Source organism: Vanessa cardui, chromosome 6, assembly GCF_905220365.1.
Source record: "Vanessa cardui chromosome 6, ilVanCard2.1, whole genome shotgun sequence".
Taxonomy (NCBI): Eukaryota; Metazoa; Arthropoda; class Insecta; order Lepidoptera; family Nymphalidae; genus Vanessa; species Vanessa cardui.
Genome location: NC_061128.1, coordinates 3,292,618 through 3,309,188, shown reverse-complemented (window position 1 = coordinate 3,309,188; position 16,571 = coordinate 3,292,618). Strand labels below are relative to the sequence as shown.

The following is a 16,571-nucleotide window of genomic DNA, read 5'->3' as shown; positions in this document are numbered from 1 at the left end:
TTTTATTAAAGAGTAAGAAAGTAATATTGCTTAAAGCGTGGTGGAATATGTTCCAAACCTTCTCCTCAAAGGGAGAGGAGGCCTTTAGCCCAGCAGTGGGAATTTACAGGCTGCTGTTGTTGTAAGTATTTGCTAAGTAGTTTTCAAAAAATATAAATAGCGATAAACTTACCTATCATAAAATTTAATACTTTTAAGCTTTTTCGCATCTTAGAAAATATAGACATAATAAAAGAATATTTTACAAAAAAAATACACTTGCCTAACCCAACCTTATAATATAAAAATATACTTATGATATAAAAATATAATTTATTTAACCAGAAGCAATATTTCGTAAAAAAATAAACCAGTAAAACCGTAAACGCCGGATCATGCACGTTGCTGCATTTAAAACTTCCACTTTTAAAGCCTCCCTTACCGACACCTGAAAAAAACTTACATAGAACCATAATTTCGCACGTCTTCATCTTCAAGAGTCTGCGATTCACCTGCATTGCACCTGCTATAATAATTGACAATAAGTTAAATTCTAAGTTATAAAAAAATATACAAGTTATGAAAAATTTACAGGATAATAGAGCTCAATTTTCTTAGTTAAACTTTTTTTTTTTTACATTAAACAAAGATAAAAAATTCAAAATGATTTCCACTTTTTACAAAAAATATTTCTAGTTTTAAGGTATTATTTGTTAAAGATATAATATCCTCTATAATTAAAATAAAATAAATATTTACATATTGGATTAAACAACATAGCTTAAACTATATTCCCGTAATATACTTTTTACAAACATAATTAAAAATAAAATTATTGCAGTAAATTACTTTCTAAGAGAGATGTAACCTTATTATTCGAAAATTTTCCTCAAACCTGACATTGAATCTGATTGCTTCCTCGCATTCATTTGGTTTCGAGGGTTATCTATGACGTCACAGCTGTTGTTAACCAATGATTAATGGCTATCGAATTAAGAGTATTTATTAGACCAAGCCCGCATTTATGTATGTCATTTTTATACATTATTCGTTACTAGCGCATACGTTTTTTTTATTATTTTTACCTCTTATTTATATATTTTTTATGACATTTTTAACAATTGTCGTTCTAATTCAACTTATTTAAACAAAAATCTTAATAAATTATATACCTAAGCTTTCCTTATGAAACTCTCTTTAAGTGAAAACCTCGAGGAAACTACAAAACTAACGAATTTTTGTTCGAATTTCTGAACGAATTTTCGTTCAGTAGTTTTGCAGTTTATCGCGAACATACAGACAGATAGACGCGGCCGGGGGACTTTCATTTTATAATATGTAATATTTGGATAATAAAATCTTAATCACTTAAAGTATAAGAATTATAAGATATTTTCTATTCAGATTAAATCGGACTACATCCCAATGATTTTCCAAATTTTCTATCGATCTATCGATCAACACGTTTAAGTTTAAGGTATAAAGCAATAAATTATTGTAAATTAAATAATAATTTAATGTTTTTACATTTCATTTATAAATGAATTAACAATAATTACTCATTTGATAAAATTAAAAACCCGAAAAAACCAGTTAATGCTTAGACTCATCTCTGATATTAAACGCATGTGTAACAGTCACATGATTCTTATCTCGCCGCAAAATAGATAAAAATATGCAAACTTTGACGATGATTACGAACAACATTGAATATTAAAAAGTGACAGGACAATAATACATAAATTGTTAGAGGAAAATCTGTTTTGGTTAATGATGGTGACATCTCTTCTTAACTGTTTGCGTAAATAAAAGTGCTCTCTCTAATCTTTCTATCACGAGCGGGATGAGCCACCTCAGATTTAAACCAAAGACCACATGAGTTGACAGGAGTCTTAAAAGTCTCACCACTATTTTATAATTTTATCGAAATTAAATAAAAAGAAAACTAAATGTTTAAACCTTGTTTAACAATATATTATGTAAATATAATGAATTATTACTCAGTCGACAGACCATTACACCGGTTAGCAGAGGCAGTCTGAGAATTACACCAACAATTAAAAATACAAATATAACCCAATAATGCAAATTACAGCTCTTTGTATATCATTGGACTCGTTTAAAATATTTTTAAATTTTGATGAAAGAACTGTAAAGATGCCGTCAATCAATGATTCATGTGAACATCCTTTTGGCACAACGACAGGTGTTATTTGAAGGTTGTCACACCCGGCCGTGCACGTGCACGCAACTAATTTTCTTTTAAATTTCAACGTTTTGACTTCTGTATATTTTTTAAACAGTAAGATGGATGCCAACATTTCAAAGTCCATACACTTGTTCCTCATCAATTTAATATTCCCACGGATACATTGTCCTTGATAAAAACGATAGAGAAAAGATACCAAAATACCATAATCATTATCATTACATAGTATAAAACAAAGTCACTTAGCGGTAGGCCTGTTTCTATTTACGTTTAGGTATTTAAAGTTGCGCAACGGATTTTGATCTGATTTTTTTTTATAAAGAGTGACTCGAGAGGACGGTTTAACAATATGTCCATGTAATATATACATATTACATGGACATATTGTTAACAAATACTGAACATCTTATAAGTTTCTAATTATTTCGAACTATTACTTTATCCTAACATTTAAAATAAAACTGAGACTCAATACGTCTTAAAGCTTTAAACAATTTTGATTTGACTCTTTTTTTTAGATAAAAACGATCTCGTTCCTTCCGCTGAAGGAATACGTCCAAAGAAAAACATTCAAATATCTAAAGAAATTTGGGCTCACGTTCCAAACCTTTTCGGAGTACCTAAGTTATTGAGGATAAAAATTAAAAAAATATCCTAATAGAATTATTATTATGTAATTTAAGGCTGTCTTGTACAATACGTGAAAATAAGTAGGTATCCTGTATTCAACAATTGATATTTGAATAGCAACGCGTGCCAATTGTTTACATTTCCTACAATAAAATATCAAAGTCCAATCGCATAATAAGATGCATTATCCAGATTAATTCGTCACAACACTGCCATTACCTGTTACCGTGCTCTTTTGATGTTACGATTGATATGATAAGCTTGATATTATGATAATGAAAGCATATACAGAGGCAGTTGTCACTCTCATCTAGCATGATTATCACATGCAGTATTTGTATATAATAAATTCGTTCCAATTGAGTAAAGTACTGATAAAAATCTACTGATATATTTTTATTGTAGAGATAATATACAACAGTTGTTATGGAACAAAGGTTTATGACCACTGCAACATCTTTATATTAGCTTTAAGCTATTTTACAGTACTTTAATTTAAAGATAGAATAACAAATGTGTAAGAAATACACTCCTATACGTAATATAGACTCTAGTGCATACATTTACTTGTGTATTGCGTAAAAAAATTGCTCGTGTTGACAAATTCGCATTATCAGCCTTATCAAATACTTAAGCTTATGTACAACGTAGCATATAATCACGGTATAAAACAATTACTTTTAAATTGAAATCATTCGAAAACCTAAAAAATATTTCGTCCTTACATTTTGACTTTTAGTGTTAGATCTTCGGAACATATCACGATATTGTGCATTCGATCGAACTAGATAGCAGATCCATTATTTTTACTCGCTAAAATAACGCATTACGCGTTTGAAGTGAGGGGTTATTTGGAACTCGCCAATGCCCAAGTCGTCTAGTGCGCCCTAGTACACAGGAACCGACTACCAAACCAGCAGTATCCTCTCCGACCTCACCCTGACCTGTTAGCTTCCAATTCCTAGGAGGACAGCAGATCCTAGATTGAATTTATCAACTAATATATGATATTTAGTAATATGAATGGCCGGCTATGTTGGCCAGTAGCGCAAAATACAAATTACTAAATATATTCAACTAAGGCTTTTATATTAATCGTTTAAATCGTCCATTAATTAATTATCAGTCACCACTTTTATAAAACGATACGGTATAATTATTATAATTATTTGGTTATAAATATTATAATAATTAGGTAATCCCAATATTGAATGCAAACAATGTCTTCTGCGCTGATATTAATACGATACTACGCGTGTGTCTACTTTTTCTATTCACTGACAGTCAAAGTATAATTGGATGGCAATCTGAAAAGCCTTACAACTTTTCTAATGTAAGAGTGTAACTCTGAACACTTCATAACTGAGCTTATCTCAAGTTCATAAATAACCAATAACTTTTGAGTAACTGCAAAATGCAGCAAAAGATTCACGAGAGAACAGCTTAGTAGTTATACTATTATAACAGTCTACTAGATAGACTAGATAAAGTTAGTAAAGATTTATGTCAAGATGTTTTAAGCAGCAGGGCGGAGTTGTAATATACACTTGTAGTATTAGACTAAACCAACGGGCATTACTCTAACTATCAACATGGGTTTATTCTAAATTTTAACAGGTTTTTACTCGAGTTAAGCAATATGAAAATAAAAATAATGATTACCACTAATACTGTATACTCTTAATACTGACTGTAGACTTCCAAAAATTTATATTCTAATACCTATTCCCAATACGATAACTTTCAAAAAATTTCGAGAATTATTTGACATTCTAAATAGATGACATCATATTAGGTAGTCCGTATATTCATCTAAAAAGTTCAAAAAAGGCCAAGGCCAAGCCTCCTCTCTTTTTGAGGCGTTGTTTTGAGACTTATTCCACTGTGATGTCCAATAGAATTTGGTAAATATCAACGATTTTAGAACGAAAACAAGATTCAGGTTTTCTCGAGATGTTTTCCTTAACCGACGAGAACGAGATAAAGTAAAAACACAAATTAAGCACCGAAAAATTTAATGATGCTTTCTCGGTTTGAACCCGCAACCTGGACTTACATTCACAACAAGAACAACAATAACAGCCTGTAAATTTCCACTGCTGGGCTAAAGGCCTCCTCTCCCTTTGAGGAGAAGGTTTGGAACATATTCCACCACGCTGTTCCAATGCGGGTTGGTGGAATACACACGTGGCAGAAATTCTATGAAATTTGTCACATGCAGGTTTCCTCACGATGTTTTCCTTCACCGCTGAGCACGAGATGAATTATAAAGACAAATTAAGCACATCGAATCAGCGGTGCTTGCCTGGGTTTGAACCCGCAATCATCGGTTAAGATGCTCGCGTTCTAACTACTGGGCCATCTCGACTCTTACATTCACAATTTCTTAATACTTTGTAGACTTAGTGTACAGTGAGTTTAAGACTCTATGTTACGATTAATTTGTATTATTCTAATAATACACAAGTCACGTGGAAATATCGTGACAAATCAGATTTGGGAAAGCTACATTTCTTATTTATGGTTTTGGCAACACTTCGAGACCAATGAATAAAACGAGTCGTATAAATGTATCGTTTGTTAAATTTTCAACGCAACAACGTACACGTTACTATAAATTCTATTTCCCTGCATGCAGAATGTGTAACAAGTGCAATTCATTTACATCGCCTTCGTTTTATTTCTTTTTTATTCCTTTAATTGAATTTCATCAGTAGCATATACAATTTTTTACGCAAATTTAAAATAAAACCTTTTCCAAGATCTTGAACTTGTAACTCTTATATATTATACATTTTTTTATCTTATAAATTGTGTGCAATATGAGTAGCGATTAACAGGTAATTATTTTTCTAATTAGTGCAAAACGCTGAAATATTAACACTAAATCAAAAAATTGACCTAGCATTCGCCGCACGAGTGCAAAGACAAACAGCTGGCGATAAGCCAACAACCTCAACCTTGCACTCTTAGCTCAAATAATACGTAACTTATGGTTATAAGAAATTTACACGCCATTTATAGAACGACTAAATTTTTTTTTAGTTTTTGATGTATCTAATTGATTTATTTAATTATATTTTCTGTCGGCTATTTTGTAATATTTTTTTTTCGAATTCGATTTTCATAATTCTAAAACTAACTTGAATAAACATACTTGATATATTGAATCAATTAGCAAAAATATTCTGAAAATATTTTCGAATGTTCAAAATATTTCACCATCTAAGGCTACGTCTCCACGGTAGAAATATTAGAAACATATTCGCTACCAATACGCGCCGACAAAAATTTAAAAAATCTTACGTAGTAATATTAATAAAAGTCGATAAATAATTGTGTAATTATCAGAGTTTCTGAACATATTCAAATGTACAGAATTTTCCAACTAGTCTAGCGGAAATTAAACTATTGCAAACGTACTAAGCGCTAATTTAACATTTAAATAATCAATTTCTCTTAATTATTTTTTAGAATATTAAAACCTCTTTGTTTAGTTGAATATATAATACAGGCCAAAAATATCTTTCGTGTTTATTCGGTATACATATATGATAAGGAAGGATGTAGGACGATAAACGTTCTATGGCAAAATAAACAGTATATGTATGTTAGTTTAGCGTTTATATTTATTTATTTCTTCAATGATCATCTTCGCAGTGATATCGAAACTGTCCATTCCCTTTTCGCTCTGACATTTAAAATATTTATTTCAGTCTGGCCTGGCTTCTCGTCTGCTGTGATTCACAATAATACTTTACCATAGATATATAAATAGTTATAAACTGTAATAATTGTTGTCATAACTTGATAATATATATTTTTTAATTATAGAATTACTTCTTATTTGTAAGAAATAACAAACAACACTGGCAATTAACAAAAAAAATATTAGGAAAAAAAGAACCTGATACAGCAAAGGTCTATCTCCAAACGTAAAAAACAAATATAGATTTTATTATTACCTAATATATTATTATCTGTAATATAAACAATTGGCACGCGTTACGATTCAAATATCATGTTGAATACATGAATACTAATTTTAACGTATTGGGCATGGACAGCCTTAAAAAAATACTTAATAAAAATGTCAAATTGTTTGAATCTTTGAGACGTACTATTAAAAAAAAACGCCTCTAAATCTGTTGTGTAATTTTAAAGATCTAAGCAGACATAGGGCAGACAACGTTAAGCGGATTTATTTTATACTATTATGTTCTTTTTAAAACATCTTCAGGCATTTGTCGGATGATATTTTGACACATGTATGTGAAACCATTAAGAACTAGTCTTAAATTACAAAAAAATAAAATGAAAAACATTCAAAAATCTAATAAATGCCAGAAGATTCAAAAATATTATACGAGATTTCTGCTATCAAAATAAGTCATTTAAATAATTAGTCAATAACTTACACAAGTCCTTATAAATATTTAAAATTAATTTTGTTTGAAACTCACGCGATTCTTAACGGTAAGTCGAAAAACGACACTTGATATTCCGGTTATATCGAAAAAAAATCGGAACTAAACATACTTTAGCAACGCATGTATTAAGAAAACCGTATTGGTTTGAAAAATTACGAAAAAAAATTATATTAATTAGTTATATTAAAAAAACTATTATATTAACGTTATATCTAAAATACGTTAACTAGACTTTTATTCAAAATTTCTTGTGACAGAAATGAGTTATTATTAAAAATAAAAACTTATAGTAAAGGAGTTTAACATGTTTTCGATATCATAAAAGTAACTGAATAATTAGTGGTCGTTTTGTGGATTAAATTATACTAGTAGTAGTATTCATAGTAAACATAACGAGAATTTAAATTACATTTGAGAAACTGGCCCAAGCATAACCCGTGCAACACATACTTAAACCGGCTAGAGGCCTGTCTAAGTTTTTTAACGCATATTCGTAAACATGATTACGCATTTATATGCACTGGAAAAAATATTAACGATCATTATTGAATGCTAGGTAAACTTACATCGAAGATAATATAATACAAATACATATGTAGAGTCAATATTTCATAATTACGCGAAACTATTAACATAACAACCTAATTAATACAAAACAACATAATGATAAAAATAAGTAAAGATCGTTAGTATCCCAAAGCTGGGCAAAGGCTTGTACATCTTTACAGAAAAAAGTTGTGTCTACGTTGATTCCATTAAAAAGTAAAAATTAGTTCCGTTATTTTCAAATATAATTTCTTTGTCCCTACTTTATTTAAAAAAAATACATTTATATCATCGTTATATTAACAAACCTGTCATCAGATTTAGCATATGTCTAACAAAATAATTCCAATTTGTATATTTTATGATAATAATTTAAACAGATCCTAAATTCCAGTTTCATTATCATCGCAACCTACATAATTGAATACACAAATTAAAAATTGTTGTTTTATAATAGTTCATTCAAAATAATTTGTGTTTTCTTTACGTATTGTTTAATGATATTTATTAATAAATAAAATATTACCACGTTATAACATCTAGAGCATTGTTAAACTGTCCTTCAAATATATTTAAGCTGATTAGGATGTCTTAGTATTATAATAAGTAAATACTTGAATTGACTTTCAATACAAAATCGAAAAAAATATTTTCTTTTCATACTTACTTTTCGTCTGCCATTTTATAAATTTATTAATAGCTATAAAAATAATAGTTCGACACAATATCACAGTGCTATGATAAAAAAAATTAAGTTATATCACATAATTCTATCACTTTTTCAGTCACTATATTTATTTTTTGTGCGACGCGATATATTTAATGCATTTTAAATCAACATGCGCGTCCTGTCCCTCCGACGGCTACATATGTACTGGGTCTATGGGCATGCTTTCCCGCATATATGGATGTTTTTCCGCGCAAACTATTTCGCACGAAAGCACGACAATGTGATATCTTCGAGTTTTCCCGCCAACATAGCCAATATCATTCAGTCATTCACGTGTTTTGCGCACTTTACGTAGGAGCATAGACTAAAAAACAAATAATTCTTAAGCAAATACATTTCGAGGGTGTGTACGTGCGAAAAGTAAATCGTGTTATTACGAAACTGGTGATAATTATTTTTGTTGAAAATCATAACATCAATAAGAAAAGTTAAACATTAACAAAATATACGCAAAATTACCACAAAGCATCGCAACGTCGATTTATTTTTTTTTACTTAACAAAGCAGCGCTATAAAATTGACGTAACGTCGTAGACTTAATGATTTTTTAGCCCTTTGACAGGGTGTGTGTGTGTGTGTTTGTTTTTTTTTTACTTTTAACAATGTAATGGAATATAAATAAAAATATGATCGGTACAAGATTATACTTGGGTAATTACTAAAAGTGTTTCTAATTTCAAAGTTACACAAAACGTAATTTAAATAGCTTCATTGAAGAGGATGAAAGTAGCTCTTACATCTTTAATAAATCCAGGTGAAAACAACCTTCTTCTTATTATTATATTCCTTGGAAAATACACCAAACGATACCAATTGATTTAAAACCAATTAGCTGGTATTCGATAATCTCATTTACATGTGCCGTCATGATATCTAAATTACTAAATCATGGTCTATTAGACGTCTATCATAATACCTATATTTACCTGTTATTTTTAGCAAAGCATATATATAATACAGATATAAAAGTTATATAGAAAAGTTTATATTTAATAAATATAATTTTTAGTCGTAACATAAATCGAAATCATTATCTTAGGCTTTACGGCTTGGTACCTTTTGATGATTACGACGATCAGCTGTCATTATGTTTTTTTTTTAAATTTTTTTTAAACCTTTTTGTCATACCTTATTTAATTTTATTTAATACTAATAGAAGTCAAATTGCTGCAATTAACGGACAAACTTATTACCTTTCAATGTGCTTCGTTAAAATTCGTATTCAAAAATAACAAATTCAGACACCGTACCCAAACAAGGGAATTCAACGAAGGTCGTAACCTCATCGGAGGCGACAAGTTCTTAACTTAAATACTTGCATTATTTTAGTTGACAGGCTTCGTAACGAAGCACAAGATCGGGAAAACAAATTAAATTTCCTCTCTCGTCCCAGTCATGCATTGTTAACACACAATTTAACAAAACTAAAGACTTACCTGTGACCTAATTGATTTGACATTACGTGTTTATTGCGATTGTTATTTCATAAAGGATAAAATATTTATTTATATTGCAAAACAATTCCTTGACGACTGTTCATTTTGCAGTAACTTTAAATCATCCGACATTTCAAGTTCCACTCTCAATAATATAAGTAATTTGAAACCTACAATTACTAATAATGAGAATAAGTTTTTACCGTAGAATACTGAAAAAAATTACTAAGTCAATATATCGTATACGAGAAGATGATCCTTTTCTTTTTGAAGGTTTTATTTTATAACAATTATTTTGATACAAATAACCGCGCTTCGTATTTTCCCTGGCTTTAAAATTAAACTGTTGACGTGACCGACGAATATTTCATGTTTCTTTTAAAAAATTAAAGCTAACAATAGAATTGAATTTCAATTAATACAAAAAAATTAACACATAACGTCTCACAAAATTTTACATTTATAAATATTGTTTTTAATAAAAAAAAAAGAACATGCACGCTTCATTGTCAAAAAAGTGATCATAATATTCTCCTGACCGATTTCGGTCGCAGCGGCCATCCGCAAGAGAGACTAATCAACTGCGCAAAACATATAGTACCTACACAACTGTAAGCGCAAATATATGTGCACCCCAATAATCTGTCTCATAATCGATCTCTCTCTATCTCTCGATTATTCGGAAGATTTGACACCAAGAGAAGAATTCAAGTTTATCAACCCACTGATTTACGTACTTTCAGATGCATGGGCGCAGAAATATTGCCAATTTCCAGAATCCGTGCAGCTAATTAATAATCTTAAACATGAAAAATCTTAATTAAAAAAAGACAAGATTATATATACGATAACATATTATCAGGATTTCTTCGTTACTTACGGACTTTATGGGGAAATAACTTAGTAGTAGTAGTAGTACATCCGACATTACTTAGGCATAAATCTTGGTACCATAATATGCGAATTTATTTGAATAAAATAATGAGAATCAATTACAAATTATTATTCATCTTGGTACTGTGACACAATTTTACTTTTTAACAAAATCTGGAAGGCTATTCTAATGGTATAATTTGCTTTGAGGTTCCTTACGAATTTTAATAAATTAGAAAATAGGTTGAAAAGTTAGAGCTCTTAAGAATCGGTACCTATTTGTAACGCCAATTTTAATTACGTAAAAAAATATTCTACAAAAAAGAATTAAAGGCATAATGTTTTTCTTATTTTCTTTATAACTCTGTAATCCGATAAGAATCTACATATTTGCGCATTACAATAGTTACTAGCGTAAAATTTCTAATGCACGGTACAAGTGGCTTTTCTTTAAAAACATTATAATTAGTTTCTATTCTTTTAGCGCCGGAAGATCTGTCCTCCTACGTGATGACGGCGCACAGGCAAAACTACAAATAAATTTTTAGGGTTCGATCGTTATTGCTTATTGGGTTTTTTGTTGGTAAAACTATAATAAAAACATTTACATATTTAAAAAAACTTAGATATGCAGTAAAGTCGTGTGATAGTCATGAAATTAATAAGCTGTTATCATAAATTGTATGAAACAAACTCTTATATATTGTCACACATAGGTAACCTTTTGCATATATATATTTACACCAACTTTCTAACGTCAATATATAATATTTTGATTTAAATAATGCGTGTCATTGGTATAAACAGAGTTCATAGAGTTCATCTTTTATACCAAGAGTTTTATTAATATGTGACCTTCACGACTTTAAAATAAATAATGACCTTAAATTAAATATAGAATCGAAAATAAAATTCTACACAGAAAACAAAAAAAATCACATATTTGGCAAATTATCAAGTGTCATACGCACACGTTATTTTTTCGGCTTAAAAATAAAATTTCAAACCTAGTACATCGGCAGGCTGTCATTGAAGAAAGTATATTTTTAAATTTTAACAAATAAAAACTAAACAATTCTATCGCTACGTTGATAAATAAGATTAAAACTATTCCTACAAAGTTAAACCTTAAAAAAAATTGAACACTTGAAAACGGGGCAGCGTGAAGCGTGTCAAAAGACGCATACAACTTAATTTCTTCAAACATAACATAAAAGTAGAATGTTTTACTCAATTTATATCTAGAAATTTTACTTTCGCTTAAATCGATCTTAATACTTAAATAATTTCCAGTTCAAATTTAGTTAAAAAAAAACTCGATTAATATATTTATAAATTGGATTACATAATATAAAAACAAACGATATTAATGTTTAATAATCTGATAAGTCTATCAGGAACCACTTGAAGGTTCTTATACATAATCTCCATTACCCCTTGTGACGTAAACGTATTATTTTTATAACATCAAAATCCTCTCCGATCGCAATCTTATCACAACTTTCTTTGTACGTTTTCTGTCGACTTTAAATACATTGTACAGTAACAAAGGATCTTGTATCGTCTAAAGATACGAAAGCGGTGTTATCATTAAATAAACTTTAAATAGCTAGAAGTCCACAAATAAATATCAACCATTATTTAACAAAATAAAAAAAACTTTCAAATAATAATAAAAAGATAAAAAAATACTATAACTAAAGATAGAATAAAGCATCTTATTGCTTCCTCTGCAAGAAATTCACAAAACATAACATGCTATCGAATATGTCAATGGAGTGCTTTATAGCGTTAAAAGTAAAATAATAGCCTGTAAATACAGCCCAACAGTCGCTGGCTGGATTTCAGGCGCCTTCTCCTTTTGAGGAGAAAGTTTTAGGTTATCTCCACCACGCAGCTCCAACGCGGGTTGGTGGATACGCATGACTTGATATAACTTCATTCGACACAGGCAGATTTTCTTTCGTGTTCTACCCATCCGACGATTTCGGCTAAAAATAAAGATAAGTATGAATACAAAATAACAACAAATACAATAATAATGTTTCATATCTATTACCGAATAGATATTTATATTTATATATCTGTCAATAAAAATATACCTATATCTATAACATATCAATAAAATGTAACGTTTTATCTTGAGACAATCATAGTTGAGTTACAACTATGTGCTGTTTCATTAAATTCATTAGAAAAAATACGTTAATAGTTTGTAACAGTAACCGTTATAAAAATAAAATATAATCAAATGTTGAAAACGTGATATAATTAACATATCAATTACAATACAGTCACATGAGGGCTTTGTTAGGGATCACAGCTATCGTATTATAAATCCTGTTTATTGTACTCTATCTGTCGTATTACAAAATGCGTAATGTATAAATATAAAATAATGTTGGTTTATACATTAAGTAAATACCGCGAATTATAACTTTTGTCCGTATTTGTTATAACTCTATTGACTTAAAACTTCCTATTTTATTCTGCAGACGTTGATTATATTTAGCCTATTTCACTTATTTTTCGAGATGATTTAATAATGCCTTTAGAGTACTACATTACTCAAGAAATACATTTTTAATGTGAGAAAGCAAAGAGATATAATAAGTATACTTTTACTACTTTTATAGTCTGAATAAAAATCAGAATGGACAACATCAATTGTACAAAATTTAAATATGCGATTTCTAAATTTTATTTAAAACACAAATTATCGACACACTTTTTCTTTAAAGACATGAATAATTTATATTAAGATCTGCCTGTTCAGACTTTATATTATGGCCTTGCTTGTTGCAACAATACTTTGATTCTCAGAGGACGTATTAGGAAAACATTAGCGGTAGAATTTGGCATTCACTCTCTTACTTTAAAAATATCAAATAAATCATAAAAATTAGTATAGATTTTAAATGTTTTAACTTCGAAAAATAAAAATGTTCGAAATAAAAAGTCGAAACGTCGAATGTCGAACGAGAATTATTCCTTTGCATAAACATAAAATTTAAAAATAATGTGACGCGTCGTTGCTGTTCATATTTATTTTTGTGTTACGTATCTACGCTTACATAACAATAAAACGCATGAAGAACTTTATAAGGACTTTGACATAAGATTGTGACACAGAACCAAAATCATATGATTCGAGTGTGCAAAAAATAATTTAGTATCGATACATGATTTTTTGGTCTGATTTCGGTGTGACCAGACAGCAACTTTGCACTATTTTTCTAGATTTAAATATTTTTAGTCATAATTTTCATTATCAACTAAACAACTGCACTGCATTAATTCTTAAGTAGATTATAATATACGTTTGTGTAGCAAAGGATTTTAAAAACGTAAACTTTTAAGAAGATAACAGAAAATATCTTATTAATTTTGTTCTTAACAGAAATTCCGCTGTTGCTTTTCCTTCTCAGTATCAAATAAATACACAATTATAAAAACAATTGTCAACAATTGTAAGCCAACATGTTATAATCCTTAATACATAGTATGTTAAAAATCTTCTAAAACAATTCGATAGCAGAAAGTGACTGATGGAAAACAAATATGTCATTAATTAATTTACGTCAGTATTACCTTAACAACAGACGTTGACTTTGCCTTACAAAACCATCTCATCTGTTTAATACATCTTTTTCGCTCTGATATTTATTTGATTTTGATAATGTTTGATCTTGTGATAATATGTTCAATTTGAATCGTTTGAAATGAAAATAAATAACCATATTTTTAATGTTTTTATTTACATTTTACACTTAAAGTAAGAGATGCATGTTCCATTTAATTATAAAGATTATACAAATTTACAATACATTGAATAAATTTTTAATTCAAGGCGAGTTAATATATTGCTTGATTATACACTCATATAACTAATATGCATTATGGACAGAGGTAGTTCGTTTTTTGATTCGATAGCTCTTATAAGACAGGCTATCCTGCCTCTCAATTAAAAATTGAAATAATTTTACCCGATCTTAATACATTTTTATTTAAGTTGAAGTACACAATACTTGCAAGTGGCAACGGTAAAAAGAAAATATTGCCCTGCAGAGTCATACTGGCAAATTATTGGAATTTCAAACTTTTAATAAAGCGAATCTAGGATCTAGTAAATCCACTAACAATATTATTGTTTAAAATACTAATTTTATGTTCCTTATACTAAACACAATAAAATAAATACTTAAATGTCATATTATTGTCCTTTGCACTGGGTAATACCACTGACTGAAAATATTTTATTACGTTACGTTACGTTTCGTTGCGTCCATTAATTAAAATAAAACGTTCTTTCAGAATATGCTCGGACGACGGAATATGGACGTCACAAGTTGATAGTAGCGTTAGCAAAACCATTTCTCGATTACAACTATTTACCGAATCACTTTCAAAAAGAGTTATAGTTTTTATTTCACTGAATAAACTTGTCACTTGTCAAAAGTGAAACGTCAACCATGATGCCTTTCCTGCCTCACATCAATAGTAGTATGTAAAACACATGTCTCCCCTATTGCTCTTGCTGTTTGTATAATGCGTCATAAGCATGTTTTCGGACTCCATCGGAATACATTTTGGTATTATGTGGGAGACCCTTGGTAAGACTCTGTCGTGTCAAGGTCTTGTTCGATATACGCTTCATCTTGAAGTTCGTCCGAGTTGTACATGGTACCTGGTAGGAGGATGTACCGCGCATCTCTGAAACAAAGTATATTATATAAGTATTTTTGATACGCAACAGAGGAAATACTTTCAAAGCCAAATTAATAATTATCGTAAAGATTACCATGAAATGTTTTAATGGAACCCTAATAAAGCCAATTTCACATATCCATGCGTTACATCAATTTATTCGTTTGTACAAATAAGAGGAAAAGTTTGAAACTATTCTTAAGCTTCTAGACACTTCCACAGACGATATTATCCAAGTCTTTGGTGTATTCATAAGGATAGATATCAATCTACATTTTATTTCATTGAGTTAATTGTGCCCTCAGGCATTCTCATTACTTCATAATTGAAATTTCAGGATTGAAAGGTAATTTATAATGTCGTAACGATTAGATGCACAAATGTGTTTACTCTTGCTGGCCTCAGTGAAGATGACTATAAATTCTGATGGCAATGACAAAACGTCTAACCTAACCGAGGTTTGGAGTTGTAAATATCTCATATTCATCAGCAAGCTTTGTTTACGCTACGAACATATTTCACTTTGCTTACAAATCACGTTAATAAAAAGGGTCAAAGAACTTCTATTTATGCACTTGTGACATTGTTTCATTCGCAGATTTGTTTTTAGAATTGATATCGCGAGTGCGTCAAACTGTATGTAAACCTTATATAATAACAATGCTCAGAGTATATAAACCTTACCTATATAATAACAATGTATAATGATTTGACATTTCTTTACTCTTCTGAAGGACATGCAAGTCAACCACGGCAATTTTGTTTTAAATAGCCGACTATGTCAATTTTCAAATTTCTTTATGTTTTTTATAAATACATATATCAAAATTGTGACACAGCAATATTTTATATGAATTAAAAAAAAATCTATAGAACACAAAATATGAATGAACAAGATAACGAAATATACCAAAAGAAAATTATTTGACAGAAGTAATAGTAGTCCGATAATAAATATGTATCATTTAATTTAATTTCAGCCTAAGCATTTTCACGTGAAATCGACAAATCTGTGACGATGGTAATATCCT

The 16,571-nt window shown here is 29.5% G+C and overlaps 1 protein-coding gene across 2 annotated transcripts in view; it reads right to left on the bottom strand.

Annotated features, from left to right (window-relative positions):
- Positions 1–8,678, bottom strand: part of LOC124530376 (facilitated trehalose transporter Tret1-like) — a 28,525-nt gene extending 19,847 nt beyond the window's left edge. The window contains exons 1-2 of one of the 2 annotated variants that reach the window (XM_047104528.1): positions 8,462–8,678; positions 443–505 (exon numbers count right to left, since the gene is read on the bottom strand). In XM_047104528.1, the coding sequence (XP_046960484.1) occupies positions 443–505; positions 8,462–8,475 (77 nt within the window). In that variant the 5' untranslated portion in view covers positions 8,476–8,678. The remainder of the gene's footprint in view (positions 1–442; positions 506–8,461) is intronic. The other variant, XM_047104529.1, reaches the window with a different exon arrangement.
- Positions 8,679–16,571: the final 7,893 nt, after the last annotated feature.